This window comes from Heterodontus francisci, chromosome 20 (genome assembly GCF_036365525.1).
Source record: "Heterodontus francisci isolate sHetFra1 chromosome 20, sHetFra1.hap1, whole genome shotgun sequence".
NCBI classification, from domain to species: Eukaryota; Metazoa; Chordata; class Chondrichthyes; order Heterodontiformes; family Heterodontidae; genus Heterodontus; species Heterodontus francisci.
In genome coordinates, this window is record NC_090390.1 from 35480343 (window position 1) to 35507312 (window position 26970).

General features: G+C 41.8%; 1 protein-coding gene across 4 annotated transcripts in view; it reads left to right on the top strand.

Annotated features, from left to right (window-relative positions):
• Positions 1-26970, top strand: part of LOC137380569 (poly [ADP-ribose] polymerase tankyrase-2) — a 104041-nt gene that overhangs the window by 18480 nt on the left and 58591 nt on the right. For 2 of the 4 annotated variants that reach the window (XM_068052598.1, XM_068052599.1), the window contains exon 2: positions 18168-18392. The exons of 1 other annotated variant lie outside the window; for it this stretch is intronic. In XM_068052598.1, the coding sequence (XP_067908699.1) occupies positions 18168-18392 (225 nt within the window). Of the gene's footprint in view, positions 1-17175; positions 17280-18167; positions 18393-26970 lie in introns of those variants that run through there. One more of the 4 variants, XM_068052600.1, reaches the window with a different exon arrangement.

Below are 26970 nucleotides of genomic sequence, written 5' to 3' on the forward strand. Positions count from 1 at the left end.
GGGGACAGATTAGTCCATCCCGCCATGAAGTTCAGCCTGGTGTTGGACGCCCTCAAGGTGCTCCCTCCTCTCTGTAGCTCTGCGTACTATCCTGAATGCAGGCAAGTGCTTCTGTGGATATTTACTGTGGGCGCCTCCAATGTTGCCGAGATTAGCAGGAGGGTGATCACCATTGCTGCTACCCAAGCTGCCATTGCTCCAGTGGTTTACCTGAAACAAAATAATTAAAAGATCTGCTGCTGGCCCTCCTGTTGGCAGAAACAGAATGTGAGTCATGTAGTTTGACTTGAGACCACTGAGAGTGGTGTCATCCCATGGTGGTGTTTCTGGAAAATAAAATACCAATTCCATCACTTTATGATTTTTCCTTTTCAATCTGTCAGTTTAGGATATACCTGTACCAGACCTCTGAGCTGGTACATAGTGATGTTGTTTTCATATTTAGTCCAATATTCACAGTTGTCCAAGCAGAAACCACCGAGACAGTGTGTGGTATTATTGTTTTCCTAGAATCTCTTTAAATTTCAGGTTACAATACCAACTCAAATTAATTTAATTCATCATCTTCAACTCACTGTAGATATTTGATCAAATTCCTGAAGTTGTCAGCAATCTTGTTGCAATAAATTTTGAAAGTTCTATGGTTAGCTTAAACTGCTAGCGGAAAGGGTTAACCTTTTGCTATTCTGGAAGGGGATGGGGCGAACGTTCTCAGTTGGACTAGTGATGATGTCACCAACCCTTTACCTACGAAGACAGAACAAACCATGAGCTGTGGAATAGTCTGAGCACATGCTTTTCAGACAAATAAGAAATTTCCCAATTAGCAGTAGCCAACATTAAAAATTACCCTGTTCTCACATGTGATAATTTGTATCTGGATTAAAATTCCCATGTTTATCAAAATACAGGTTTATCAAAAGTCAGGTTGTGATTCTTGGCCAGAAATCTCAATTTGAATCTTATAACTTAAACATTTAGTTTGTTTACTCCTTCCTTTTGATCCAGCTCATTCCTCATTGTGAAGTTTTTTAAAAAATGTGCTGACACCCTTTTTCGCAGCCACCCTTTCGGGAAGCAAGCATATTGAAACTTAAACATATACATTATACACACAGTTTCTGCAACACTCATTCAACTTAACTTTAGATGAAAGAAAGAAAACAAAGGAAATAAAATGCATCAGTGGTCTTGGTCCTTCATTTAAATCTGCCGAACTTCAAACAGCAGCCTCTCACAGGCAAACGGGAAGGAAAGGGTGGTCTTTGAGTTTTTCACCCACAGGAACAATCGAATTGACAGTGCTGAGTATCATTACTTATCATTCCCCCTTAAAGAAATCCTTCTGTCTGTCTTTCTCCCCTTGCCAAAACAAAGTGTGTACTTTTAACAGCTTCTCATCCATTTTTATACAGCTATCAAAACTTCAGAACATCATGCAGGACCAGGCCACTGAAGGTTAATAAGCCATTAGTTCAGAGACAGAGCTAACAAAGACAGACAAGGAAATCACAGTACACTAATATAATACACAAATAGAAACTTAAGCACACACAAGTTTTCTTCCTTTTTTTTATCTTTTCCGACAGTAATTTACTGTGGTGCTTCCAACTTAATTCCTCCTAACACTTCTCCGACTCCTGTCTATGTCTGTTCAGGATAGTTCCCTAAAATAATAAAACAACCCCACATTATTTACTACTGACCTTCTTAGATAATTTATCTTTCCTCATGACTGCTACGCACCTCGCATCCACTCTCTTGGCCTTATGTGATCATGACACACAGAGCTACAATTTCCTTTTCCTTTTATCCTTCGTCTGTTTGTTCTTTATCTTGGATGACATTTTAGTTCCTTAAAAGTAACTTGCCAAATTACACTAAATTACACGTCTCAGAGTTATCCCAAATTCAAATAACAGTGTTGCTGGGGTGACAGGTTTTATTAATGTTCCATTTGTTTGGTTTTTTTTTAGTTTGTCTAAATTTGATTTTTCCCCTTAAACTTCAAAACATCGCCATCATGGAAGACGTCGTTTTAGATTAAACCCCAATTGTCAGAGTCGTACAGCATAGAAACAGGCCCTTCGGCCGACCGCGTCCATGCCGACCATAACGCCTATCTATACTAATCCCACCTGCCTGCATTAATTCCATATCCCTCTATGCCTTGCTCATTTAAGTACCTGTCCGGATGCCTCTTAAATGTTGCTACTGTTCTGCCTCCATCACCTCCTCTGGCAGCTCATTCCAGATACCCACTATTCTACGTGTGAAGAATTTACCCCTTTGATCCCCTTTAAACCACCTCCGTCTCACCTTAAATCTATGCCCTCTAGTTTTAGTCACCCCTACCATGGGAAACAGATTCTGGCTATCTATCCTATCAATGCCTCTCATAATTTTATATACCTCTATCATATCCCCTCTCAGCCTCCTTTGCTCCAAGGAAAACAGCCTATCCAATCTCTCTTTATAACTCAAGTCCTCCAAACCAGGCAATAACCTTGTGAATCTTTTCTGCATCCTCTCTAGCTTAATCACATCTTTCCTGTAGTGCGGCAACCAGAACTGCACACAGTACTCCAGATGCAGCCTAACCAACGTTATGTACAACTGTAACATGATGTCCCAACTCTTGTACTCAGTGCCTCGGCCGATGAAGGCAAGCATGCCATAGGCCGCCTTCACCACCCTGTCTACCTGTGTTGCCACTTTCAGGGAGCTATGTACTTGCACCCCAAGGTCTCTCTGCTCAACAACACTCCCCAGGGCCCTGCCATTCACTGTATATGTCCTGCCCTGGTTTAACGTCCCAAAATGCATCACTTTGCGCTTGTCTGCGTTAAATTCCATTTGCCACTCCCTTGCCCACTTTCCCAGTTTATCTATATCCTATTGTAACCTTAGACAACCTTCTTCACTGTCCACTATACCACCAATTTTGGTGTCATCTGCAAACTTACTAATCATGCCCCCTACATTCACACCCAAGTCATTAATTTATATGACAAACAACAGAGGGCCCAGCACCGATCCCTGCGCACACCACTGGTCACCGGCCTCCAATCTGAAAAACAATCCTCTACTACCACCCTCTGGGTCCTATCACCAAGCCAATTTTGTATCCAATTGGCTTGCTCACCCTTGATCCCATATGTGTGAATCTTTTGGAGCAGCCTACCATGCGGGACCTTGTTTCCAAACTTTTAACATTTTGTAAGAGGTTCCTAACTTAAGGATTTTTTTAATACAACAAGGATGATTCCTAATTCCAATTCACAGCACTAACCCTTTAAAGTCGAAACTGCCACTGTTATATACGAGCGAGCCTTATATCTAGAAGGACACTAATGAGATTCCAGTCTTCCCAACTTAACAGGTCAGTTAACCTTAATGATTTAAATTTAATTCAAACCATTGCTTATTAACTATACATGGAACAGAATACTATGTACTCTTTTAAAAGAAAGGTAAATTACATCATTTTTTCATTTTCTTCTGGCGCCTTTTCAAATGACTGTAATAAACCAAAACTAAAGGAAAGGTTATTTAACATTCTTACAATGAAGACTTAACACCAGCCTCTTAAACTAATTTTAAAATCTTTTCAGTATCTCCTTTTATTTATCCTTACAGTCAGTAAGATATGTCTTTAAACTGCAAGAAGCAATGGTAGATTTTAAACTTTGGTCCAGTTAAAGCAAAGCGTTTAAAAACTTCAACTTGGATTTCTGCCAGGCATTTCCAAGCCTTCAAAGCTGAAGCCTATCTCTTGCCAAATTGTGCATTGCTTTTTCACAGTTTCAAAACCAACTTTTAAAATAAAAATTTAATTCAGCTTTTATAACCCATTTCTGGGCGCTCAATCTTAAATTGAAATAACACGCTCAGCAATTACAGTCACACTTCCTTAATTCCATACAACTTAGAAATATTGATTCCTGTAATGGGTTATGAATTCGAAGTACCAAAAATCTGCATTAAATTCCCAGTCCCAGCCCAAGGAACATACAGATTCAACTAGTTCACACCCAAAACATGACTCAAGGTTCCCACAGAAATATACATGTGTAAGAATAGAACAAGTAACAGACTCATACTTTCAACAGAAAAGCCAGACAACAAAGAGTTAACGACTTTCTGCTCCGTAGCACACCACTACACGGACAAGTGGAAGCTTTCAACATTCGTGCAGACTCGAACAAAGACACTAACTTGTTTTTACTCACTTTTAAATTTCACTAAAACATCTTGTTTAAATTGACCCTCTTACCTCAAGCTGATACTTCTCACTTTCCCACTCTGGCTCTTGCCCTTCTAACACTTGTAACCTGTCTCTTTTTCTGAGTTAGCCGAGCTAATTCAGACTTTCCAAACTGGCACATGGTAAGATAGCACTTGCGTGTCTTTTGTCTGTTCCTTCCACCACTCTTTATACTTACCTGGGGCCCTTGAGGGATCCCAACCTTACTGATCATTTTATCTAAAGTTTTTCTTGTTGACTGCCTTTGGGTCCCCACTCTGGATCCTTATTTGCCATGGCTGATGTTTTACAGTCTGACTGTTTTTACTATTTGTGTGGGTACGGACCTCTCGCTACCCTACGATCGTTCCTACGTGGGAAACTGACCTCTCGTTTCCGCTCCGATCGATCTTACTTCGCTTGGTTAACCCCGAGAACATTATTACCTCCTCCTTTACCTAAAGAACAGTGATCCTGGCGCTGAGCTACCTTTAGTTACTCCAACCTGGGCCCGTCCTTTGGTTTGGATCCTCAAATCGGCCCACCAGCCTCTCATCCTGAACGCCGACTTCCCTATCTAATGGGTGGTAAAGCAAATGTACTCACCCAAAAGGTTGGTGAAGTTGCGGACAGTGATGAGGATTGTCAGAGGATACAGCAGGATATAGATCGGTTGGAGACTTGGGCGGAGAAATGGCAGATGGAGTTTAATCTGGACAAATGTGAGGTAATGCATTTTGGAAGATTAATGCAGGTGGGAAGTATACAGCAAATGGCAGAACCCTTAGGAGTATTGACAGGCAGAGAGATCTGGGCGTATAGGTCCACAGGTCACTGAAAGTGGCAACGCAGGTGGATAAGGTAGTCAAGAAGGCATACGGCATGCTTGCCTTCATCGGTCGGGGCATAGAGTATTAAAATTGGCAAGTCATGCTGCAGCTGTACAGAACTTTAGTTAGGCCACACTTAGAATATTGCGTGCAGTTCTGGTCGCCACACTACCAGAAGGACGTGGAGGCTTTGGAGAGGGTACAGAAGAGGTTTACCAGGATGTTGCCTGGTCTGGAGGGCATTAGCTATGAGGAGAGGTTGGATAAACTCTGATTGTTTTCACTGGAATGACGGAGGTGGAGGGGTGACATGATAGAGGTTTACAAAGTTATGAGAGGCATGAACAGAGTGGATAGTCAGAAGCTTTTTCCCTGGAGGAAGAGTCAGTTACTAGGGGCCATAGGTTTAAGGTGAGAGGGGATGTGCGGGGCAAGTTCTTTACACAGAGGGTGGTGAGTGCCTGGAACTTGCTGCCGGGGGGAGGTGGTGGAAGCAGGTACGATAAAGATGTTTAAGAGGCATCTTGACAAATACATGAATAGGATGGGAATAGAGGGATATGGTCCCCGGATGTGCAGAAGGTTTTAGTTTAGGCAGGCATCAAGATCGGCGCAGGCTTGGAGGGCCGAATGGCCTGTTCCTGTGCTGTACTGTTCTTTGTTCTGAGGCCAACATTCGACTGGGCACCGGCGACTGAGCCTTGAGGATCCTGCTGACTACGCCAGATTGTTATGGGGAAAATAAATGGTCTTGAGTCCACAGGATTAAAGTAAATAAAGGTTTATTCAAACACCTGTGCAAGGGAAAAGCATCTGGTGAAACATCCAGATGCTTCTCAATGAAAGTACAATTTTATAGAATACAATAACCATTACTCATTTGTCCACACTTCCCCCACCCGCAACACATTCCAAAGCTGCAGCTTGATCAATAAACTGAAGTGCATTGTCTCACTAATCATCCCCCCTGTTGTCTCCCCCCCCCATTCCTGAGGCTTGATGTGTTCACAGTTTCTAATATCCTGTGCCTCCTGCAGTCGCAGTCTTATCTCAAGGACAACATGTTTACACAAATGTAAAGGCAGTTAGACTTCTGAGTTGTACAGCTTCCCATAGCCATTGCCACACATCCCATCATGCTCTGGTTCACCACAACTACAGTGTTTCCATCTTCCTTCTAAGACTATTAACATATCCTAATGCTAAATAATCTACTAATGTTAGCCGACTGGTCCCAATTCAGAACAAATTAACAGAAGCGTGTGGTGGCAGAATTTGTTTTACGTTGTGAGGAATTTCAAATCTTCCCAAGTCTTATAAACTACTGACACAGCTGTTGACTGTCTACACCAGGTAAAAGGCTGAGGTGCTAACTGCAAGCCCATACTCATTAACATTTTTTAAATTTGTTGTTGGGATGTGAATGTTGCTGGCAAGGCCAGCATTTAATACCTATCCCTGATTGCCCTTGAGAAAGTGGTGGTGAACTGCTTACAGTCCATGTGGTGTAGGTACACCCACAGTGCTGAGGAGGGAGTTCCAGGATTTTAGAATGGCAATATAATTCCAAGTCAGGATGGTGAGTGACTTAGAGGGGAGATTGCACTTGGTGGTGTCCCCATGCATCTGCTGCCCTTGTCCTTCTAAGTGGTAGAAGTCATGGGTTTGAAAGGTGCTGTCGAAGGAGCCTTGGTGAGTTGCTGTGGTGCAGCTTCTGGATGGTACACACTGCTGCTACTATGTGCCAGTGGTGGAGGATATGGTCCCGATCAAGAGGGCTGCTTTGTTCTGGATGGTGTCTAGCTTCTTGATTGTTGATGGAGCTGCACTCATCCAGGCAAGTAGAGAATGTTCCAGCACACTCCTTGCGGCTGGTGGACAGGCTTTGGGGAGTCAGGAGGTGAATCACTTGCCACAGAATTTATATGGCTGGTCCAGTTAAGTTTCTGGTCAATGGTAACCTGAGGATGTTGGTGGGGGATTCAGTGATGGTAATGCCATCGAATGTTGAGGGGAGATGGTTAGATTCTCTCTTGTTGGAGATGGTCATTGCCTGGCACTTGTGTGGTGTGAATGTTACTTTCCACATATCAGCCAAAGTCTGAATGTTGTCCAGGTTTTGTCATGTAAGCACAGACTGCATCAGTATCTGTGAAGTTGCAAATGGTATTGAAAACTCCTATAATCAGTGAACACTGCAATCATCCACTCAACAGCAGTGAAAGTATTGGAAAGTTAAGGTTACATTTTTTGCTTCTTATATGGGATAATTCAGAGAAATCTATTCTCTAGAATAAGTGAGTAGTGAAACCATGGAAGCTTTTTGGCCCAAACTTGGAGATGATACCAGCTGAGGCATGAGTTGCCCAGCTAAGTGAAGAAATGGCTACCACTTTCAATTATGACACTTATTTGCAAAAGAAGGTGTTTCTGTATGTTTAGCTATTGTTATAGCACAACCATTCAAGAGAAAGCCCCCAATCAATATAAATAATTCTGACTGTGTTGGGAGCAATGCACTGTCAGTTCAGTCCCGCTGCTCCACAGGTCGCATCATACATATCTTGAAGCTTTCCAGGCGGCACAGTGGTTAGCACCGCAGCCTCACAGCTGCAACGACCTGGGTTCAATTCTGCGTACTGCCTGTGCGGAGTTTGCAAGTTCTCCCTGTGACTGCGTGGGTTTTCGCCGGGTGCTCCGATTTCCTCCCACAGCCAAAGACTTGCAGGTTGATAGGTAAATTGGCCATTATAAATTGCCCCTAGTATAGGTAGGGAAATTGAGGGAAGGTGGGGATGTGGTAGGAATATGGGATTATTGTTGGATTAGTATAAATGGGTGGTTGATGGTCAGCACAGACTCAGTGGGCCGAAGGGCCTGTTTCAGTGCTGCATCTCTCTAAATAAAAAAATAAAAATAAAATTTCCAAATCAAAGAAAGCCACAGCAGAATTGAAACAATCCAGTAACCCCTCGAATGACGCAAACCAAACCAGGTATCTTTAGATATCAACAAATTAACTGTTTATTATAAAAAACTAAAATCTTAAACACTACTAAGATAAACCAATGTCTAAAGACCTTATAACTTATTTTAAAAATCTAACTCCCACATTCACTACATATACCCAAACTATTGGTAGTTTGGTGTTTCATTAGTTGCCCGAAAAAATAGAAATAAAGTCTTTGCAGATTTACATTCCTGACGAAATGGAATCTTCAGTGTAGAAACTGTCTGAGGTTGCTGGAAAGCTTCGCAGTTGTTCAATGGGGGAAAAAAACAAGTTCTTCAACAATAGGAAATTCAGCAGTCCTGTTCAGCAGTTTTTTTTCCAGTGACGACCACAAATCGACAATTGCTGTTACTTTTTAAAGGAATTAATCTGGCTTGACTTTTCAGAATTTTGATAGATAAACAAACTAACTTCTCTTCAGTTTAAATGGTCTGAGAGCTATCCTTTCAGGTGCTAACACACAGCTGTCTCTGAACAAAACCGTTTTTTAGTAGCCAGTTTCAAAATCAAAATGCAAATGTCCTGTTCTCCCTCTCTGTATGGTCGTATCCAGGCAACCAAGATGCACTTTGGCTCAGTCTCTGGAGCTTGCTGCCTTAAAGATGTACTGATCTCTTACAGCCTTAAAGGCACACGGCTTATTTCCTGAGGAGAAAAAAAAGGATCATGACACCTCCGCTCCTGGTGGAATGAAACGCCATTCCTGATATGTGTTTCATTACAATGTAAAAAATAGAAATTGAAAAGCACTCACTTTTTTTTCCCCAATACACAGATGTACAGTTTTTCTAAAATGTTAGGACTACAGCAACAAGTTCCATCAGAACATTTTCGGCATTACATTTTCAAAGGTTGTCCCAATTAACCCATTTCAACCTTTCAAACATAGTCTCCCAGTTGTTTCTTCTTTTCCTTCCAAGTGTCCCTATTGTCCATCATCTCAGCCAGGTACACTGCACAGCTCGGAGCACTGACCACTACTGGGTTCACTATTCTCCTGAGAAGTTTCTCGAGTACCCCTTGTGTGGCATCGCTTGATGCTGGGAAATAAAGGCCTGCTACCTGGCCCGCATTCGATGGGACCCGACGACATGTGTCTGGTTCGGGTCGGGTCACACTTCCGGGTCCGGCATTCGGGGTTGGGTCAGGTCGTGCCGGATCGGACACGCTCTATCACCACCTCAGGTAAGTGACCCTAATGTTAATTTACTTTTTGGACTTTAAAGATGGTTTTGTTAGTTATTTTAAGCTTGTGCAGGTAAGGAACAAAGCGAAAAACAGAAGGTAGGTTAACTGATGGTAGGATCTGGTTGGGCGCGGGAAAAAATAGAAGGACTTGGGTCGGGCTCGTGGCCGGATAGGGTTCTGTTGGGCTCGGGGTGGGTCTCCTATGCAGACCCGAGCAGGCCTTTACTGGGAAACCCTGTCCGGTGTAACAGAAGCTGACTTTTTCTTATCTTGGGGTGTCAAAGGAATTCGACAGGATCCCTCCAACACAGTTGTCTGTTTTAGACACATGGCGTTGCCCACTCTTTCCATACAGTCTTCTAAATGAGAATTTGGGTAGGAGTCTGCCGACTTAACGCAGTTATTTTTCTATAGTCTGTGCAAGTTTGAGCCAACCCACCAGGTTTAGGCATCAAAAGCCCCTGAGAATTCCAGTTGTCCTGACTAGGTTCAACTAAGCAGCCCTTCAGCATGCATTGTACCTTTGCTTCCACTTGGGTCTGTCTGTCTGTCTGGACCTAAGCGGCAAGGATGTTGTTTTAAAAGAATGGTTCCCCCTATACCCACATCATGTGTGGCTAAGGTTGTACATTCTGGCTTATCCCTACAAACTCTTGTAAATGTTGTGCAAACCCTGGTTAGGTCTTCACGTTGTTTTGCCTCTGAGTGTAAAAGCATATTGTCTAATTTTCCTAGCCATTCTGTATTCGCTAATCTGATAGTTGGAGGTTCAATCTGAGAATTTCCTAGGCCTGCTTCTGCCTTATCCTTACTCTCCTTTTCCTTCTCAACAGTCCCGATTGCCTGACATACCTATACTGGCTTATCCTCTTCCCTGCGATAATACTTTAACATATTGATGTGACACAACCAGTTCTTCTGGCGATCAGGGGTGTCAATCAAGTAATCTACCTTACCCACTCTTTTGATCACTCTATATGGGTCACTGAACCATGCTTTTAATGGTTCTCCCTGCAATGGTAGCAACGCTAATACTTCATCCACTGTTTGAAAAGCACAGACTTTTGCATTCTTGTCTGCCCATTTTTTTCATATTGGCTTGGGGTGCTTTAAGATGTTCCTGAGTCACAACGCAAGCAATGTTGAGCCTTTCCCAGAACACTGATACGTAGTCTAGTATCGAAGATTCATTCTTTTGTTCCAAGAATCTTGTCTTTTATCAGTTTTAGAGGACCTGTTACTTCATTTCCGTAAACCAATTCGAATGGACTGAAGCCTGTAGACTCATACGGTGAGTCTCTGGTGGCAAATAAAAGAAACTCTAGTCCTTTATCCCAGTCATGTGGATAGCCATGACAGAATGTTGTAAACAAAGTTTTTAGAGACCTGGCCAGTAATAATGGTTGCTTTTACATGTTTCGATCTTCGGAATTCCCCTTTGTCCTGTAAAAGGAATGTCATGTGCTAACCTTAATAATCCCTGGCAATATTTAGGTGGTACCACTATCAGTTCAACAACTGTGCAGTCTTCGTCTGCAGGTCTATGAGGCGGTCTCCATTTCCTCCTCAAAATCCCATTTGCCATATAATAACCTTCCGGAACTGCTTTCACCTCAGCTTCTGTCAGAGCCATCTGTGCTATTTGGTATATCTGTGCATCAGCTTGCTGTGCTGCAATGATAGATCTGTTAAACATCTCATTTGGATTATCTAAATCCCCAAATAAGATTTCAGATATTTGGCTATCTGTTTGTGGTGCCACTTTTACCTCCGACAATGGATCCTGTTTTGCAATTGATCGGATGACTACACACGCAGAAAATATTCCTTCAACTTGTTCCTGTAATTGCTCCGTTTCCCTAACTTCGCTTGGTTCCTCTGTAATTATAGGTGAAAGTGATGCTTTTGATCCGGCCAAATCATTTCCTAGGAGTAGTTCAATTCCCTCTACTGGCAAACTGTGGACAATTCCTACAGTTACTATCCCAGATGTTAAGTCACTCTCTAGGCGTACTTTATATAAAGGTACGGGTATATACTTCCTGCCAATTCCATTAACTAAAACTTTAGCGTTCAAGGCGCTCTCTGGTGAAAATGTTATATATTTCCCCAGCAAGAGTGTTTGGGTTGCTCCTGTGTCCCTGAGTATAATAGTTTTCCTGCCTCAATTACAGGATGTGAAGTTACTCTCCCCTTTGACAGAAATTCATTATAACTTTCGGGTATTTTATTCTTAACCTCGACACTCCTTTTAGTTTTAGTATCTGGTTTTACAGCTGTCATTAAAGCTATAGCCTACTCTGCTATACTGTCAGTCAGAGGCCTTTCCTCTGCACTTGCTTTGCATGCCCCAACAAGTCCTATGGGTTTACCCTGCAATTGCCAGCACTCTGCTTTCCCAAAAACTCTGCTGTAACCACTCATGCCATTACAATGGTAACCCCTCCGAATGAGGCAAATCAAATCAAGTATCTTTAGATATCAACAAATTAACTGTTTATTTTTAAAACACTTATCTAAAATGCTGCTAAGATAAACCAATATCTAAAGACTATCTAACTTATTTCAAACATATAACTCTGCATTTGCATACTATCAGTATTGCACCCAAACTATCAGTAGTTTGGTTGTTTAATTAGCTGCCCTTGAACTGGGTGGCTTGTTAGGCCATTTTAGAGGGCATTTTAAGAGTCAACCACATTGCTGTGGGTCTGGAGTCACATGCAGGCTGTACAGGTAAGGACTGCAGATTTCCTTCTCTAAAGGACATTAGGACATGGGTTTTTACAGTGGTTTCATGTCACCATTAGACTAGCTTTTAATTCCAGGTTTATTAATTGAATTCAAAATTCTGCCGTGATGGGATTCGAATCCATGCCCCCAGAACATGAGCCTAGGCTCTGGATTACTAGTCCAGTGACATTATCACTGCGCCACTGCCTCCCTCTGTCTCTGAACAGAGGTTTTTTGCCAGCCAGTTTCAAAATCAAAATGTAACATTGTATGTTCTGTTCTCCCTCTCTGTATGATTGTATCCAGGCAACCAAGATGCACTTTGGCTCAGTCTCTGGAGCTTGCTGCCATAAAAATGTACTGATCTCTTACAGCCTTAAAGAAACATGGCTTATTTCCCAAGGAGAAAAAAAGATCATGACAATATAGTGGTACATATGACCTAGAACAAAGAAATGGGTAAAAAAAAATCTGCAGGAGATGCTACATAGTCTTAGCACAACTTTGAGAGAAGAGTTGCTACTGGAATCACTTGGATACCATCCTGACTGAAGTATTTTGCAATTAAATATTTTTTCAGAATGTAAGTTTCTTCCTCATTATTAAGCACCAGACTGCTTTTAACTTTGATTTCAATGTCATTGCTATTTTCTGCTATGGGCATTTCTCCTAAGGACTTCATTCTGCCCAGAATAAGATTGGTGCATTTTGCAGAATATCAATCGTTTCAGTATTAAGATTTTGGAAATGAAAGCTGATATCAAGGGCTTGATAATGAAGTTGTTTGATTTTAAAAATTGTAACCCTGTTCACCTGAGCTACACAGTTCATTGAAGATCAGACAACCTACAAATTCAGCAAAAAGGCTAAGTTTCTGACCTACATACAGAAGCTCACTTAGGCTGAGCCTCAGACAGTAGCAACTTCTGTGTCCTTCATGAGACTGGGAGTTTCTATTATTGATGGTGAATTTATTAAAGTGTACCTGCAGAGTGTTTTCAGCTCCTCATATTTCGAGTCCGGTAGTATCACTGATCATATAAATATGGACATGACAGTGAGACACATGCTTTACAATGAGACAGTGGACTCTGCAGATCCTTTTGAAGAAATTCCTACTTGTGGATTATCACCTGATGGGTTTCAGTCTATATTTCAGAACATAAAGATTTGAATATAATTGAAAAAGGATTACAAGTAAGAAAAAGCACTGGATACTATATAGATGAAGATATGTTACTTGAAAAAGATTGACATTGACTAAACTTCCATCGCATATTTGGGGGCTATTACTGAATGCACGGTGCTTCAATGTGCAGATCCATCACTTGTGAGAGACACAGCCATTGTGTATTCATTATATCTAGTTATAATGCCAAATGATTCCTATGGAATTACGATACAGAAATGGGGCAACTGAGTCATCAGAGTTATGTTAAATCAGTTTAACAGTCACATTCTCATTCAAATATGAACCAGTATTGAAAATATCCTGTCAAACTGCATGGCTCATGACCAGTTGAAGACTCGTCACAATTTTGAAAAGGACTTACTGACAAGCAATTGAAAAATTCCTGGCACCAGTGTCCAGGTCCATTTCCCCAGAGATTTTTTTGGAACTCCAAAGGTTAGAAAATCCTTCAGCCTCCTTCAAAAACCTGCTAGCATTGATGGCTTGCAATTACTCTGAATTACTTAAGCTATCTCAACATATGAGAAAGGGCACTGATGAACGTAATAGGATGTTGGAATCTGATTGAGTCTAGTCAGACATCTTGAGGGTATTGTGCTGCTTGCCAGCACAATGATCACAAGTGCTGTTCCTATCTGATTACCACTCCTGTCTTTATTAAAATACACAGATCACTAGCTTCCTCCTTTGGAGAGCTTTTAAATCGAGATGTTGGAATCCTTAATCACAAATACTCAAGATTTGCTTCAATGCTTACTTGTTACATCTGTCATCCAGTGGATTGCTGCAATTGAAGTATCATGAAAAGATGGAAAAGTACTGCATTGAATTGTTGTCTGCAGTGAATTCTGTCATTAAGTCTCAACCTAATGATTTAATAGCAGTTAGGATCAGCTGCAAAAGAATCATAGAATGGTTATAGCACAGAAGGAAGCTGTTTGGTCTGTCGTGTCTGTGCTGGCTCTGAGAGCAACTCAGCTAGTCCTACTATCCCGCCCATTCCCCACAGCCCTGCAAATTTTCTCTCTTCAGCTGCTAATCCAATTCCCTTTTGAAAGGTGCAATTGAATGTGCCTCCACCATGCTCTCAGGTGGTGCATTCCAGATCCGAATAACTCACTGTGTTTAAAAAAAAAAAAAGTATTTCCTCATGTCGTTGATTCTTTAGCTAATCACCTTTAAATTGGCGTTCTCTAGTTCTTGACCCTACCACCAATGGGAACAGTATCTCCCTCTATTCTCTCTAGACCCCTCATGATTTTGATCATCTCTATCAAATCTCCTCTTTCTCTGATGAGAGCAACCGCAGCTTCTCTAATCTATTCACATAATTGAGGTCCCTCATCCCTGAAACCAGGTTCATAAATCTTTTCTGCACCCTCTCTAAAGCCTTTACATCCTCCCTAAAGTGTGGTACCCAGAATTGGACACAATATTCCAGTTGAGGCTGAACCATTGTTTTATACAGGTTCACCATAATTTCCTTGCTTTTGTACTCTGTCTCTATATTTATAAAGACTAGGATCCCGTATGCCTTTTAACCACTTTCTCAAGCTGCTCTGCCGCCTTTTGTGCACATATAGCCCTGTTCCTGCACCACCTTTATTTGAAAATAAAAGCAAAATACTGCGGATGCTGGAAATCTGAAATAAAAACAAGAAATGCTGGAACCACTCAGCAGGTCTGGCAACTCTGCTTCTCTTTCCACAGATGCTGCCAGACCTGCTGAGTGGTTCCAGCATTTCTTGTTTTTATTCCACCTTTATTTTAGATTGCCTCACTTTGTTTGTCTTACTTAAACCTATGCCTGTAGAAGACTTTTGGATTCCCTTTTATGTTAGCTGCCAGTAACTTCTCATACTCTCTCTGCCTCTCTTTGTTTTTCACCTCATGGCCTGAACTTTCTGTATTCAGCCTGTTTCTCACTTGTATTATCAACCCGACGTCTGTCATATGCACCCTTTTTCTGCTTCTCTGTCATCATCCAGGGAGTTCTGGCTTTGGTTGCCCTACCTTTATCCTCCTTGTGGGACTGTACCTTGGCTGTACCCAAACCATCACCTCCTGAAAGGCAGCCTGTTGTTCCGTTACACATTTGCCTGCCAAGCTTTGATTCCATTATGCAAATTCTATTCTTGCCACTGTAGCACTTGTAGTTGTGCCTTTCTTTGGAAGTAAACATAGTGCAGCACTTAAGTAATTAGATTTGGAAATATGCAATGAAACTCTGCATTTATGAAAAACGTTTCACAAAGAATCACAGAATTGTTACTGTGCAGAAGAAGGCCATTTGACCCATTGTGTCCACTCAGTTCACTCTATTCCATTCCCCTACCTTCTCCCCGTAACCCTACGCATTCTTCATTCTCCTAACAGTCTGATTCCCTTTTGAATGCTTCAATTGAACCTGCCTCCACCACACTCCCAGGCAGTGCATTCCGGACTTTAACCACTCGCTGCGTGAGTTTTTCCTCATGTCACTTTTTCTTCTCTTACCAGTTACTTTAAATCTCTCATTCTCAATCCTGTATGCTGTATGCTTCATTAACTGCTCTCTCAACCTGACCTGCCACCTTCAATGACTTATACACCCAGGTCCCTCTGTTCCTGCTCCCACGCACAAAAAAGATATGCCTGCCCACTGTTTTATTCATGTTTGTGCTTTGGGCCAGGGCTGTTCATTTTTCTGTCCATTAGCACCCTCTCTGCACTAACGCTTTGTCTTTCAACACACCGTTAACATACCGTTTGCCTTTGATCCATAACCTTCTGGTCCATTATTCCCTATGACCCTGTCCTATCAACATCTTGCCTTTTGTTATCTCTTGCCCCACCCCGGCTTTATTTGCTTAAAACCTATTATATTTCTAACCTTTGCCAGTTCTGATGAAGGGTCACTGACCTGAAACATTAATTCTGCTTCTCTCTCCACAGATGCTGCCAGACCTGCTGAGTATTTCCAGCATTTTTTGTTATTTCAAATTCGTTGTTGCCAGAAAATAAGATCATTCTGATTGTTAACACCCAAGAAAGAGGCAAACAATATCTTTCCTCTTTCTAATTTGTTGTTTTTTTTTAGAAACAAGCAAATTTTTGAAAGCCAACAAAATCTTCCTTTAAGAAAGTGAATGACAAGTTAGGGAAGCAGATGGAGGGTAAGGGCCTCACCACTTCCCTTTGGAAGGGTGTGGATGCCTCGCCAAAGGTGGAGTGAGTGTTGTGAAGGGAGGATAAAAGGAGTTGCACAAGTAGTTCAGCGATTGCGAGAGTGATTGGAGTTGAGGGTTGATAGAAAGGGGTAGGGGATGTGCGAGCAAGTGGGTGGGGCAAAGCACAAATGATAAGGGGGTGAATAAGTTGCTGCTGAAATCGACATATTCCATGCAATTGCCACTGAAACATGCAGCTTGCACATTTAGAAAGAGGAAAAAGAACAGCTGCAAATCAGCAGAGATATGTCAGACAAACCATATTCAGGACATCTCCATATGTTTCTAAAAACATTTACTGTCTGTGACATGCTTCCATTTTTCGTGTGTAAATAAAAGCCTGTCATAGCATTGTTCCAGTCTTTGTCAAGTAGGTGGTGATGTCAACTACTTACATCGCCTACTTAAAGCAATTGTTCAGAACAAGCTATTCTCACCTGCTCAAACAGCTATCTTCAGAATCCCCTTTCTTCCTGACCATCTGAGGTGCGACTTCTGTTTTTTCCCTACCTGACTGTCAGTTCTTTCTAGATTACTTATTGTATCTCTGGCACTTTGTCTTTTTCACCACTGTCAACCATGTCTTAGCCTCCTGTCAGCTAACCATTTCCCACCCTACTGTGGCTAAGGTCATCTTCACGCACATATCCCTTTGTTCCACTCCCTGCTATTCTCATGGCCCTCTGCCACAGTTCTTGCGCCATCAATTTTACTGATAGCTGTTTTTCTGCCGCTTGCTCCCGGCCACCAGAGCATAGCTACCCGTTCAGAACCCGACGGGACCCAATGATGTGTCAGGTTAGGGTCGGGTCGCTCTTCTGCGTCCAGCATTCAGGCTCAGGCCGGACCTACTCTATCACCACTACCGGTACGTGGCTCCAATGTTAATGTACTTTTTGGACTTGAAAGGTTGTTTAGTTACAGTTTTTTAAAGCTTGTGCAGATAAGCAACAAAGTGAAAAACTGAAGCTAGGTTAACTGATGGTCGGGTCGGGCACGGGAAAAAATGAAAGGGCACGGGTCGGATGTGGTTCTGTCGGACTCGGGTCGGGGTTCATTTGCAGACCCGAGATGGCCTTTGCCGACTGCACTTTGAGTCCATTCCTGGCCGTAACTGTAACTCGGCTTTTAAAGTACAGGACAGGCTATGCTAAAAGGGCTTACCGACCGCTTTGGAAATGGTCCTTCAAAGTTGTTTTCTTCAAAAAGCCACTCCCTGGCCTTAAAGAGGGAGGGAAAAAATTTGGTAATACTTCAAAATGTTGAATTTATACAAGAACCTAAGCACAGTGTTCAAGTTATAAATACAATAGCTATCCATTTAAAATGCACTGCTTCTGGAGGCACTAAGAGTCCCTGTATCCTACGTGGGAGTACAGCATGCCTACAATCAGAATTTTTAATTTTGCTTTAATAAGTCAGAATTTAAAATAAATGATCTTTCAGAAATGTATAATTGATTTGCTGTTTAGCTTTAACTTTAATTTGTGCCCACTTTTTTTGGTGACATTGTTGCATATCAGTTCAAATTTGTTTTTTTCAAATCCTTCAGCCTCTGAAATTATTAGTCTAACAAAATGTACTTTTAGATTTTTGTTTTTAACCTGTAAAATTTCCTTTTGATGAATGGTTAATTGAGACTTGTAGTCAAATGAACATTAAAAGAAAAATAATAAAAAGACTAAAGGTACTGTTAGACAGTTATTTCAGGATGTCTTAAGTATGATAACTCATGACTATACGTCAATCCCTCTAGGATTTGGACGGAAGGATGTAGTTGAATTTTTGCTTCAGAGTGGTGCTAATGTCCATGCAAGAGACGATGGAGGCCTTATTCCTCTGCATAATGCCTGCTCATTTGGTCATGCAGAAGTTGTCAATCTGTTGCTGTGTCATGGTGCTGATTCTAATGCTCGAGATAATTGGAACTACACACCCCTCCATGAAGCTGCCATCAAAGGCAAAATTGACGTATGCATAGGTAGGCTTTTCTGTAACTTTCTTCAATGAGAGAATTTTGTTAGGTACCGATTTTTTTTTTTTTTATAGTTTGTCTTTTCATGAAGGCTATTTCATGAAGATAATTCTTTGATTATCTGCAGTTGCAGGAGATGGTGGTTGTAATTCGATTTTTGGATATCTGTAAAAGAAAGGTTTTTGAACTAATTGTTCTTGACAGATGCCATTTTTAATCAACATTAATTTGTTCTTTAATAAAATATGTTGTAATTCATGTTCTCACCAGCAGATAACTTGAAAATTTAGTTTGTGGAAGTCTGTGGAAGAGCCTGTCACTCCAGAATTGGCCTTTATAGCCACTCCAGGCGCTGCTTCACAAACCACTGACCACCTCCAGGCGCGTATCCATTGTCTCTCGAGATAAGGAGGCCCAAAAGAAAAAAGAAAAAAATTTGTTCTTTAATAAAATATGTTGTAATTCATGTTCTCACCAGCAGATAACTTGAAAATTTAGTTTTTTTTAAAAAATGCTTCGTATCTAGCTTTGAACTTATCTTCTAAATGTTGTTTGTCCAGTAGTCATTCTGCATGCATTTTTCATAACAGATCTTCCAAAAAAAAATTATGACCTCAAATGCTGTGGAACCTTTCTAATCTGCTGGTCAGATTTGTGATAAGCTCTAACATTTATTGGGGTTCTGGGACTGTCAACTCTGGACACAGCAGCAACCACCTCAGACTGGACTTGCTGAGTTTGCTGAGGCCAGTTGATGGGGTAATCTGCTAAGGCAACAGGCTTGAGCGAATCTGGGAAATTTATTCTGGGATTACAACTGGCTGTGCAAGATCTGCTTGTGAAGAGCTGGTGGCCTAAGTACTTTATGTGCAATGTAAAAGCAGCTTATAAATCAGTAACTGAACAAAAATAAACAAGACTTTTTTAAGGAGGTGAAGTAATGATGCAAGGAGGGTTGTAGAGATACTGTTTAAAAAAAAAAATAATTGAATGTTGTAATTACAGCTAGGCCATTCACATCCTAATTTTGCCCAGCTGTGGTGCTTTATTATTTGACTTTGAGGTAGCACATACCTGGGTGTATACAAGCTTTCAATGTTTTATTGGAGTGCACCACAAAAGTAATAGTTTTTAAAATTATACATTTTTTAAAAATCTGTCACTTTTGTAGTGGACCTAACTGAAAGATTGGTTGAGAGCGTACTACCTATTTGAAAACTCCTCAAAAAGGGGAAAATATTCCCATTTTCAAACACTGAATAAAAGGTAAATTGAAGATGTGGAGTAGTGGAATGTATGTATCATTTTGAATTCACTAAGTTGTGATATGTATTCTTTATTTAAAGGCTAACAAATTGAGGCAAACCAGCTTTAAACAAAAGAATTTAGGGCATTGTTAACGGGTGCATTTCTGTGCAACCAGTTGTACAGGAAAAAGATACAATTATCTGTGGAATTCTAATACTGTATTTTACAAGATGTTTCCACTTGTGGGGAGTCCAAATTTAGTGGTCATAAATATTAGATTGTCACCAATAAATCAAATAATGAATTCAGGAGAAACATCTGTACTCAGTAGTAAGAATGAGGCACTCTCTGCCACACGGAGTAGTTGAGGTGAATACTATAGATGCCATTTAAGGGGAAGCTGGATAAGCTAATGAAGGAGAAAGGAATTGAAGGATAAGCACCGACTGTTTCTATCGTAAGATGAAGTAGGGTGGGAGGAGACTTGTGCGGAGCAAGATCAGTTTGGTCAAATGGCCTATTTCTGTGCTAATTATTAGCATTTTTGGTGGCAGTGTATCTTTCTCCAGAACCAGTTAATTGTAATATCTGTCGGAATTATTATGGTTGGTCTAAGTATTGAATATTTGTTGTGGGATTTTCATATTGCTGCTTTTTGCTTTGAACATTTTTCCTGCAGAATAAGTAGAACAAAACTTATTTTTAAATAACTTTTTAAAATTATTTTAACCCATGAGTTAATCCTGGTTGTTTGTTCTATATGTAGATAAACACTTTGTGTTACAAATTGCAAACTGCACAAATAAGTCAAAGTATTGACATCCATTAATCCCTAATTGGCATAGTTAACTGGTTTTCCACTTTGCAGAAAAGGATTCATCAAATTTTAGCATTGATCTGTATGCATGTGCACTGACTTTCATACAACTCCAATGGTCTATGGACAAATCAAAACACCAATCAAGTATGATTGCAAGCTACAAAAACAAACAACAAAATGAACACACTACCGGATGCTAGCTACTCACGTTCCTTGTACATGGAGATTCTTAACTGAAGTTTCTTCATGAATGTTGTTTACCCCTGCCTTCATGTGTTGAAGTATAATTACTTTGACTTTTCACATTAGTACTTTAGACCATATCAGCTGTTACAGTGCTTAATTGCCATAGTAAATAACACAGATTGTAGCAACAAGAAACTTAGATTTGCTTTGTTTTTAAGTTTCAAATCAAATTAAACATTGTTTGAGTTCAGATGTACAAGTGTGTTCCAAACAAAAGGGGAATCTACAAAGAGACATGATGCAAAACAATCTCAAGAGTGAGGCCTGATATTTTTTGGTGCAGTGGTACAACTGAAATTGAGATTAGTCTCCCAAAACTTGATCAAGACAGACCACCGTTGACCAGACAGTTTAGATCAGTAGCTGCATTAGAGGAAACAAAACAATATTTTCAATATCTTAGTTATGTTAGCTGCTGGTGCCAGAATCCAAGACCGATTCAATCCATTCCCAGTTAAGCCTCATAATTTGGATCAGGAGAGAGTTGATGTAGACATTGTAGTTAAAGAGGAAGAGTGTGAAATATTAGATACGATAAGCACAATGAGAGAGGAAGGTCTGACATCCTTGAAAATGGATAAATCGCCAGGGCCAGATGGATTGCATCCCAGATTGTTAAAGGAAGCCAGGAAGGAAATAGCTGATGTGCTGAGGATCATTATCAAATCCGCACTGGATACAGGAGAGGAACCAGATGATTGGAGGTCTGCGAATGTTGTACCATTGTTTAAAACGGGTGCGAGGGACAGACCAAATAATTATAGGCTGGTCAGTCAGACGTCTGTGGTGGGTAAATTGTTAAAATCTATTCTGAGGGACAGGATAAACTGCCACTTAGAAAGGCACGGATTAATCAGGGATTCTCAGCCAGGATTTGTTAAGGGAAGGTCATGTCTTACTAACTTAATTGATGAGGACAGTGCAGTGGATGTGGTCTGCATGGACTTTCGTAAGGCATTTGACAAGGTCCCACATGGCAGACTGGTCAGTAAAATGAAAGCCCATGGGATACAGGGGAATGTGGCAGGTTGGATCCAGAATTGGCTCAGGGACAGGGAACAAAGGTCGACGGATGTTTTTGTGAATAGAAAACTGTTTCCAGTGGTGTTCCACACGGCTCAGTGTTGGGTCCCTTGCTGTTTGTAGTTTATATTAATGATTTGGACTTAAATGTGGGAGGTATGATTGGGGAATTTGCAGATGACACAAAAATTGGTGTGTAGTTGATAGTGAAGAGGATAGCTGTAGACTCCAGAATTATATCAATGGTTTGGTTGAGTGGGTGGAAAAGTGGTAAATGGAATTCAATCCAGATAAGTCTGAGGTAATGCATTTGGAGAGGGCAGTTAAAGCAAGGGAATACACAATAAACGGGAGGATATTGAGAGGGGTAGAAGAAGTGAGAGACCTTGGAGTGTATGTCCACAGGTCCCTGAAGGTGACAGGACAGATAGATAGAGTGGTGAAGAAGACATATGGAATGCTTTCCTTTATTGGCTGAGGTATAGAATTCAAAAGCAGGGATGTAATGCTGGAACTGTATAAAATGCTGGTTAGGCCACAGTTGGAGTATTGCATACAGTTCTGGTCACCACATTACAGAAAGAGAGTACAGAGGAGATTTGCAAGAATGTTGCCAGGGTTCAAAAGTTGCAACTATGAAGAAAGATTGGATAGGCTAGGGTTGTTTTCCTTAGAACAGACGAGGCTGAGAGGTGACTTAATTGAGATGTACAAAATTATGAGGGGCCTAGATAGAGTAGATAGGAAGGACCTGTTTCTCCTAGCAGAGAGGTCAGTTACCAGGGGGCACAGATTTAAGGTTATTGGTAGAACGAGTAGAGGGAACATGAGGAAAATCTTTTTCACCCAGAGGGTGGTGGGTGTCTGGAATTCATTGCTAGCAACGGTGGTGGAGGCAGAAACCCTCAATTCTTTTCAAAGGTGCCTGGACGTGCACCTGACTAGAGCAATAATTTGCCATTTGCATGGGCTTCAATTTTGGTTAACAGTCTCTTATGAGGGACTTTATCAAATGCCTTCTGAAAGTCCACATGAATAACATTCATAGACACTACCCTGTCCACTACTTCGGTCATCTTTCAGAAAATTCAGGCAGGTTTCAGTCGTCATTCAAAAGATTCAATCAGGTTCATCAGGCATGACCTACCCTTTACAAATCTATGTTGGCTGTCTGATCAGCTGAAAGTTTTCAGGGTGTTCAGTTACTCCATATCCATAATTTATAGATTCTGGTCATTTCCGTTCAGCTGGTATAATTCCCTGGTTTTCCACTCACCTTTCATTATAAAAAAACTTAAACTTGGGGAAAAAAATGTAAAGCTGGAAGGAGTGCTAGTTTATTTGTCTTTAAATTTGTAACTGGATTTCTGACCAAAATTGTGAATGTTACAACTGGCTTACAATGTTGCAAAAAATAGTAGCAAGTCTGAGGATTGGGAGTGTTTTAGAAACCAGCAAAGGGTCACCAGAAAGTTGTTGATACGGGGAAAAAATAGAAAATGAGAGTAGACTAGCCGGCAATATAAAAGCTCTTACAATCCGTTTTTATAAGTACGTAAAAAGGAAGAGAGAAGTTAGGAGTAGACATTGGTCCCTTAGAGGCAGAGACAGGAGAAATCATCATGGGGAAATGAGGAAATGGCAGAGGCATTGAACAAATATTTTGTCTGTCATCACAGTAGAAGGTACAAGTTCCATACCAGAAATAGGCAGTAACCTAGCGGCTAAAAAGAGTGAGGAAATTAAGGATATTGATATCAGCCGAGAAAAGGTATTGGAGAAACTTGAGGGATCAAAATTTGACAAGTGTCTGGGACTAGATGGCCTATACCCTAGGGTTCCAAAAGAGATAGCTGCAGCGATAGTGGATGCGCTGGCTATGATTTTTTTGAATTCCTTAGATTCAGGAATGGTCCCGTCAGATTGGAAGTTGGCAAATGTTACACTGCTTTTCAAAAAAGGAGGTAGAGAGAAAATGGGGAACTACAGGCTAGTTAGCCTAACATCAGTCATTGGGAAGATGCTGGAAACTGATTAAAGAAATCTTAACATTGCACTTGGAAAAGCACAGCATGATTTTTTTTTTATTCATTCAGGGATGTGGGCATCGCTGGTTAAGCCAGCATTTATTGCCCATCCCTAATTGCTCTTGAGAAGATGGTGATGAGCTGCCTTCTTGAACCGCTGCAGTCCATTTGGGGTAGGTATACCCACAGTGCTGTTAGGAAGGGAGTTCCAGGATTTTGACTCAGTGACAGTGAAGGAACGGCAATATAATTCCAGGTCAGGAAGGTGTGTGACTTGGAGGGGAACTTGCAGGTGGTGGTGTTCCCATGTATTTGCTGCCCTTGTTCTTCTAGTTGGTGGAAGTCGTGGGTTTGGAAGATCAGAACAAGTCAGCATGGTTTTACGAAAGGGAAATTCTGTTTGACAAATTTATTAGAATTTTTTGAGGATGTAACTAGTAGGGTAGATAAAGGGGAACCGGTAGATCTGGTATACTTGGATTTCCAAAAGGCATTCAATAAGGACATAGAGAGATACAGCACCGAAACAGGCCCTTCGGCCCAACGAGTCTGCGCCGACCAGCAACCACCCATTTATACTAATCCTACATTAAAGCCATTTTCCTCCTCACATCCCCACCTTCCCTCAATTCTCCTACCACCTACCTACACTAGGGGCAATTTTTACAGTGGCCAATTTACCTATCAACCCGTAAGTCTTTGGTATGTGGGAGGAAACCGGAGCACCCGGAGGAAACCCACGCGGTCAAAGGGAGAACTTGCAAACTCCGCACAAGCAGTACCCAGAACCGAACCTGGGTGGCTGGAGCTGTGAGGCTGCGGTGCTAACCACGGCGCCACTGTCTGATATAATAGATTAATAGGCAAGAAAAGGGCTCATGCCGTTGGGGGTATATCTTCTTTGGCCTCCTTATCTCGAGAGACAATGGGTAAGCGCCTGGAGGTGGTCAGTGGTGTGTGGAGCAGCGCCTGGAGTGGCTATAAAGGCCAATTCTAGAGTGACAGGCTCTTCCACAGGTGCTGCAGAAAAATTTGATTGTCGGGGCTGTTACACAGTTGGCTCTTCTCTTGCGCCTCTGTCTTTTTTCCTGCCAACAGCTAAGTCTCTTCGACTCGCCACACTTTAGCCCCGCCTTTATTGCTGTCCGCCAGCTCTGGCGAACGCTGGCAACTGACTCCCACGACTTGTGATCAATGTCACAGGATTTCATGTCGCATTTGCAGACGTCTTTAAAGCTGAGACACGGATGGCCGATGGGTCTGATACCAGTGGCGAGCTCGCTGTACAATTTGTCTTTGGGGATCCTGCCATCTTCCATGTGGCTCAAATGGCCAAGCCACCTCAAGCGCCGCTGACTCAGTAGTGTGTATAAGCTGGGGATGTTGGCCGCCTCGAGGATTTCTGTGTTGGAGATACGGTCCTGCCACCTGATGCCAAGTATTCTCTGGAGGCAGCGAAGATGGAATGAATTGAGACGTCGCTCTTGGCTGACATACGTTGTCCAGGCCTCGCTGCCATGGAGCAAGGTACTGAGGACACAGGCTTGATACACTCGGACTTTTGTGTTCCGTGTCAGTGCGTCATTTTCCCACTCTGTCTTGGCCAGTCAGGACATAGCAGTGGAAGCCTTTCCCATGCGCTTGTTGATTTCTGCATCGAGAGACAGGTTACTGGTGATAGTTGAGCCTAGGTAGGTGAACTCTTGAACCACTTCCAGAGCGTGGTCGCCAATATTGATGGATGGAGCATTTCTGACGTCCTGCCCCGTAATGTTCGTTTTCTTGAGGCTGATGGTTAGGCCAAATTCATTGCAAGCAGCCGCAAACCTGTCGATGAGACTCTGCAGGCACTCTTCAGTGTGAGATGTTAAAGCAGCATCGTCAGCAAAGAGGAGTTCCCTGATGAGGACTTTCCGTACTTTGGACTTCGCTCCTAGACGGGCAAGGTTGAACAACCTGCCCCCTGATCTTGTGTGGAGGAAAATTCCTTCTTCCGAGGACTTGAACGCATGTGAAAGCAGTAGGGAGAAGAAAATCCCAAGAAGTGTGGGTGCGAGAACACAGCCCTGTTTCACGCCACTCAGGATAGGAAAGGGGTCTGATGAGGAGCCACCATGTTGAATTGTGCCTTTCATATTGTCATGGAATGAGGTGATGATACTTAGTAGCTTTGGTGGGCATCCAATCTTTTCTAGTAGTCTGAAGAGACCACGTCTGCTGACGAGGTCAAAGGCTTTGGTGAGATCAACGAAAGCAATGTAGAGGGGCATCTGTTGTTCGCGGCATTTCTCCTGTATCTGACGAAGGGAGAACAGCATGTCAACGGTCGATCTCTCTGCACGAAAGCCTGGATAGAGGGTTGGTTAACAGACAGGAAGCAGGGAGTGAGCATAAATGGGGCATTTTCAAGTTGGCAGGCAGTGAATAATGGGGTGCCGCAAGGATCGGTGCTGGGGCCTCAGCTATTTACAGTCTATATTAATGACTTGGATGAAGAGGCAGAGTAATGTATCTAAGTTTGCTGATGATACAAAGCTTGGTGGAAAGGTAAGCTGCGGGGAGGACATAGAGAGATTGCAGAGAGGTATAGACAGGTTAAGTGAGTGGGCAACAAGATGGCAAATGGAAGGTCGTAAAAATAGAAAAGCAGAATTTTTTTTAAAATGTGTAAATCTGGTAAGTGTTGGTGTTCAGAGAGACTTTGCTCGTACAAGGAACGCAAAAGTTAACATGCAGGTGCAGCAGGCTATTAGGAAGGCAAATAACATGTTCCCCTTTATTGCAAGAGGATTGGACTCTAGGAATAAATAAGTCTTACTAAAATTGTACAGGGCTTTGGTGAGACCACACCTGGAATACTCTGTGCACTTTTGGTCTTCACATTTAAGAAAGGATGTACTTGCACTGGAGGCAGTACAGTGAAGATTTACTAAATTGGTCCCTGGGATGAGGAAGTTGTCCTGTGATGAGAGGCTGACTAAATTGGGCCTATATTCTCTGGAGTTTAGAAGAATGAGAGGCGATCTAATTGAGACATACAAGACTCTGAAAGGGCTTAATAGGGTAGAAGCTGAGAGATTGTTTCCGCTGGTCGGAGAATCTGGAACACAAGGGCACAGTCTCAGGATAAGAGGCCGATCATTCAGGACTTTGATGAGGAGAAATTACTTCACGCAAAGAATTGTGAATCTTTGGAATTCTCTGCTCCAAAGGGTTGTGG